Source organism: Gekko japonicus, unplaced genomic scaffold (genome assembly GCF_001447785.1).
Source record: "Gekko japonicus isolate JY-2015 unplaced genomic scaffold, Gekko_japonicus_V1.1 scaffold665, whole genome shotgun sequence".
NCBI lineage: Eukaryota > Metazoa > Chordata > Lepidosauria > Squamata > Gekkonidae > Gekko > Gekko japonicus.
Window position 1 is genome coordinate 814,121 of NW_015170294.1, and position 6,000 is coordinate 820,120.

General features: G+C 45.8%; 1 protein-coding gene across 1 annotated transcript in view; it reads left to right on the forward strand.

The window, feature by feature from the left end:
* The window catches only part of SIM1 (single-minded family bHLH transcription factor 1), a 99,041-nt gene extending 93,708 nt beyond the window's left edge, over positions 1-5,333 (forward strand). The window contains exons 10-11 of the mRNA XM_015417907.1: positions 2,193-2,598; positions 4,603-5,333. Coding sequence (XP_015273393.1) covers positions 2,193-2,598; positions 4,603-5,333 — 1,137 coding nt within the window. The remainder of the gene's footprint in view (positions 1-2,192; positions 2,599-4,602) is intronic.
* The last annotated feature ends 667 nt before the right edge of the window (positions 5,334-6,000 follow it).

The following is a 6,000-nucleotide window of genomic DNA, read 5'->3' on the forward strand; positions in this document are numbered from 1 at the left end:
GGTCAGCCCAATGGCTGGCCAGGGGCCCAGGGCTGCTTGGGGGGGGGGTCAGGATTCAGGAGCCCAGGCCAGCCAGCCCACTGATCCCCCAAAGCCCAACCCTTACCTTCTGAGGCTGGGGCTCCCTGGGTGGTATGGCTGCTTGGGGTGGCCTGACTTGACTCCTGAGGCTTGTGTGATTGGCAACAGCAAGAGCAAAGCAGATGCCAGCACCACCATGTGTTGCCACCCACCATGTGCCAGCACCACCATGTGTTGTCTGAGTGTGAAGGAGAAAGAGGCTGCCCAAGTGAGACCCACTGGGAGTGGGTGGGGGTGCTGGCTGCTGCTGCTAACAAGGTGGTGGGGCTACTGCTTGAGCTCAGTGCCCTTGTCAGGTTGCCTTGGACTGACAATGGCAGTTTGACCCCAGTGGCAGAGGAAAGAATCCCTGTGCACCAGTGCACACTAGAGGGAACTGGGAGCCTCCAGCTGTGTGATACTCTAGCCCACAGCTCTATGGTTTCCATAACCATAGAGACTTGGAGGACTGAGCATCACACTCTGGCTGCCATTTTGTTCCCCACTGGCCAATTTTGAAAAAGTGGGTGTGGGGATTGGAAATCTGGGATTCCCCCGCCCTCAGTGGGGGCTTGGCAAGCCTACACCTTAATAAAAAAATATATTTTAATTTAATCTTGTGGTTATTTGATTTCACAATCCTCAGTCTAAATCTAGGGCCTTGACTGGCAATCAACTATCAGAGTACCTTCTCTTTTGTGGGGAACTCCTTCTGTGAGCCTACCTCTCAGGGTGGACTTTCTGATTTAGACCCAGAAAGGTTAGAAGCTTTGTCCTTTGGCTTCTGACTATTGGGTTAGTGCAAGGGGGCTGGTGGTAGACTACTGGACTGGTGTGTGAACAGTCACACCCCAGGGTTTTTGTAATTTTGTGTTGCAGCCCTGTAACAAAAGGCATTTGGCCAGGGCTGGCTAAGTGCTCTTTTGACACCATTGTATTGTGGCACCCTGGTCCTCTTCCTTCTCTAGACTGGCTTGCTTTGGCCTTCTAACATTCATGGACCTCAGTCTGCCCTCTCTTCCTCCCTGCCTTGTCTTTTATGGGACTTCCTGGCCCCACCCCCACCTGGCCTGGCCCCAACCCAATCCACTTCCACCTGCTCCAGCTGGGAGGCTATAAATGGGACGGGAAGCCTTTCTTGCCTCTTCCACTTGCTGCCTGTACTCCCACCCCACTCCTTTCCCTGGCTGCTCAGGGCTGACTCTTGCTGTCTCCCATACTGGCCTTCTGGCCATGCCCCTCCCTATTGCTGCATTCTTGGTCAGGTTGGAGCACTCTGCCTGGGTCCCAGCCATCTCCCTCACCTGGCCCTCCTCGCATGGGTTAATCAAGCCCCTGGCATCCTTGGGTAGGGCTGGCCGGTCAGGGGGGGATTGAGTCAGGGCTGGGTGTTGGTAGCCAACTCATAGACTGAGTTGCCAGCAATCAAGTAGGCAGCCTGGTTCACAGATGATTTAAGTGCCACCAATCACAAGGGCCACCAATTTTTTTATCATTAAAATATACATGATATAACCACATTTTAAAACCATTAAAATCAACCCCCCCAACACACATCATTAAAAAAAATTAAAAACAGTGTTAAATATGTGTCAATATATAAAAACAACAGTTAATACATTGCTCAGGATCACTGAGGGAATGTCAAACGAAACACAATGAAAAATTTACTCATGGAAGTAAGTTGGCTTAGAGCCAAATTAGATGTGAAAGTGCCCATGGACCCAACTTGTGGATGCCATCACCATTTTAAAGGGATTTAAAAATGCTGTGACAGGTCCTATATTGACTGTGGCCACAGTGCAGCAGACTGAGGAGGTCTTGTCCCCCTCCCCACCTCCATGCCTTTTTGTGCTGAAGTAGCTACAGCCCCTGTGGCTGTTTTGGCACTTGAAAAGGTGTCTGTGTGGGAGAAAAAAGAGCTCTTCACCACGCTGCACTGTAAGCCTGATCCTTCATAGCCTTTTAAAATCCCTTTGAAATGGATGCCATCACATCTAATTTGGCCCTTAGCCCATTTGAGTTCCAATTTCACTGGCCTGAGGATTGCAGTGGAACTGTCAGTGGGCTAAATTGTTTTGAGGTCTTACCCTGCCCTCAATTTCTTTAGTTTTCTCTTCTTTTTCCTGCAGTATTCTGGATTTCATACAGAAAGATCAGAATCAGACCATGAAAGCCAGTGGGGTGGAAGTCCATTAACTGACACAGCTTCTCCACAATTAATGGACTCTTCTGAAAGGCCAAATGCCCAGCATCATGATGTCTCCTGTGCCTACCGACAGTACTCAGACCGCACCTCCCTCTGCTATGGTTTTGCACTTGACCATTCCAGGTTGGCTGAGGAGAGACACTTCCATACCCAGGCCTGCGAAAGTGGCAGGTGTGAGGCTGGCCGATACTTCCTAGGCACTCCACAGTCTGGAAGAGAAACATGGTGGGGTTCTCGATCTGCCCTTCCTCTAACCAAATCGTCTCCTGAGAGCAGAGAAGCCTATGAAAACAGTATGCCTCATATAACTTCCATTCACCGGATTCATGGTAAGTTTTTTTTAAAATGTCTGGAAGCCCTGAGCCAGAATTTCAAAGGCTTGTCTGGAACATTCTCAACTTGTTTGTTTATCCTACAGTAAAGTCAGGAGAAATGCTCATTCCTTCTGGAGTAACTTATCAACAAAGAAGGCTTTTGAATGTGTCTGAATGAACACTGAATGGAAATTGACCTAACATGTTTAGATTGGACTTTCAACACTGATTCTTCATTCATTCATTTGTTCCCCAAGACCACAAATGCTCTCGCAGGATATCCCTTATGTACTGTTCTAGACAAAAAGCCATTTAATTTTTAATTTACTTTCTTAATTTAAACATATATATTTTCTTTACTTGCTGTTCTTCAGCTAATGTTCTTCAGCTGTTCTTCAGCTTCCATCAGAGTTCTCACCCATTAACAATAATTTAATAGTTAATGAGTTACTTGAATAGCAGTTTCAAACATACATTTGGATGTACTGTGAGAGACGGAATGAAAGGGCGTAGGAACATTTTTTGAGTCCAGTGGCACCTTTAAAACCAACAAAGGGCTTAGGGCAGGGTGTCAAACATGCGGCCCATGGGCCGGATCAGGCCCTTGGAGGGCTCCTATCCAGCCCATAAGGAACTTGCTGTCTCCTGCTAATTTCTCCTGCTGCTGCATCACAGCTTGATTTACCAGACCCTCTCAGTCGTACAGGAGAGATAGATAGGCAAGCTTCTGTTCCCTGCACTGACTGAGGCTCCTCCCCCTCCTCTTCCCAGAGGGAGGGAATGAGCCAGAGCTTACGTCCTGGCCAGGCTGCCTCAATCACACAGGAGACAAAGGCAAGCCTTTCTTCCTCTCCATTGGCTGACGCTCCTCCCCTTCCTCCTCCCTTGCTTTGCTCAGCTGCCTAAATTGCATGGGAGAAATACAAAGCACCTTTAAGACCAACAAAGTTTTATTCAAAGTATGAGCTTTTGTGTGCCTGGCTACAGTGTGTGTTTTGTAGGGCTTATTATGCCAGGGCTCTTCTGGGTGCAACTGAGTTCCCTCCCCCTTTTCACTGTATTCATGCCCTCATGATGCAGTCTTTCTCAATAGGAAAGCAATGTGAACTATTTAGATGAGGAATAACAACAATCCAGTGAGGTGGATTAGGCTGAGAGTGTGTGTCCAGACCAAGTTCACCCAGCACATTTCCTTTGTAGACTGGAGATTTTGAACTTAGACTTCCCAGATAGTAGGCTGATAGTGACCACTATACATGGCTGTCTCTATTCTTGCACTGCCTCATAGGAGTTGTAGTTATGGGGAAGACTATAGTTTTGTAGACAGACACATAGCCCTCAGTTTGTGTCAGGATGCCTTCTCATGTTCTTGACCAGCACATGAAGCAATTTATGTACAAAAGTTCACAACCCCGAGCCATTTTCCCCTGGGTCCTAGGCTCAGAACACTGAACATGAGATTTCTGTAATGAATGTAAATAAATCAAAAGTAGGTTTGCAGCTTACAGATACACACCTGAAGAGCATACTCGACTGCTGCAGCACAGACATTTTGATGCAAAAATTCAGAGCAAGAAGTGTCAGTTATCAGAGACTGTTAAATAAACAAAATATTGCAAGAGTGCTAGTGTTTTAAGCATGTTTTATTTAAAGTTTAAAAATCTTTTGTATTTGTGTCCTTTATAAAGTTTATATCTCTGCTACCTGGCATTACATTTTATGTCACACCCGGTCCGGCCCAACAAGGTCTCATTTATGTCAGATCCAGCTCTAATGGGTTCGACACCCCGGCTTAGGGTTACTAGTTCTATGGTTTAGAACTGGTAGCTTCTACTGACAGTATAACATAGCTTATGCTCAAGGGAGCAGCTGGCTAAGAAATAATGACTAGTACAGTATGTTGTTGGGGGGCTTCTAGGTATTAAAATTTTTCCACTCAAATGTGCTCTGGCTATTTTGCAGGCCTAAGAGTGCAGTCCAAGGCTAACTGCTGATTTCCTTTGTTTATTTCCTTTCTAGGAAGAGGGCACTGGGATGAAGACAGTGTTGTTAGTTCCCCAGACCCAGGTTCGGCTAGTGAATCAGGTGACCGCTACCACTCTGAGCAGTATCAGGGCAGCCCACATGAGCCCAGCAAAATTGAAACTCTAATAAGAGCAACCCAGCAAATGATTAAAGAAGAAGAAAACCGGCTCCAGTTACGTAAATCTACTCCTGATCAGCTGGTTTCCATTAATGGAGCAGGGAAAAAACACTCTGTTTGTTTTGCAAACTACCACCAGCAGCCACTAAGAGGAGACATCTGCCGGGTCCCTAGCATCACCAACACATCCCCCTGTGAACATGCGCAGCAACGAGATGGGAAGATATTGAGCCCTCATGACAATGACTATGACGACAGTCCCACAACGCTGTCTAGAATAAGCAGTCCCAATTCTGACCGAATTTCTAAATCAAGTTTGGTACTAGCAAAAGACTACCTGCATTCAGAAGTGTCCCCCCATCAAACTCCAGGAGATAACCCAGCGGGTTCTCCAAACTATTACAGTTCCCATAAGCAGTACTTTGATAAGCATGCATATACATTAACAGGATATGCTCTGGAGCACCTTTATGACAGTGAAACCATAAGAAACTATTCTTTGGGTTGCAATGGATCACACTTTGATGTGACTTCTCACCTACGGATGCAGCAAGATCCAGCCCAAGGACACAAGGGGACCTCCGTTATAATAACCAATGGAAGCTGATGGGTGGTTTTTTTTCTCTCTTTTTAAAAAATTTTGTGCTAGGAAAGAATATCTTTGCAGTAATAACAGCAGACACACACACATGTTTTAATCCCTTGTTATTACCAGCATTTGATAAACTACAATGCACTAGTGAGAATATGTGTAAGGTGCTGAAAGGTTGTTGGTTTACCCAAATTACCATTTAAAAATGCACTGGTATCAATGTTACAGTGAAACTAAGTTATATCACAAAGGTAGCGCCACATTGTGGAGCACTAAACTGGGAATATTTGTGGCAATGCCAAGTGAGGAATTTATGTCTGTTGTGCAGGAAATGGGTGATGGTTAAAGGCAAAATGTCTAAGCTGCCTGCACCTCTCATATCCTGGGAAAACAAATCCAGTTTGTACTCTTTACATGCAAAAAATACACAGCAACCTGTGTTGTTCTGTGGTTGACCAAGAATGAGAACTGCAATGTGGTTATTTGCTGAGATACTGGCAATTAAGTGTATTTGTGCTTGTCCTGGAGGCATATGTGCTGTATGGCAAAATATCACCAGATAGGTAACTGCTCGATTAGGCCATGTTGCAAAGGAAAGAACAGAAAGGTTGGTGGAATTCTTAGCCTTCTTTGAGTACGAGAAGTAAATGCATAGATTTAGAGGACTGGGCACTTCGAATTG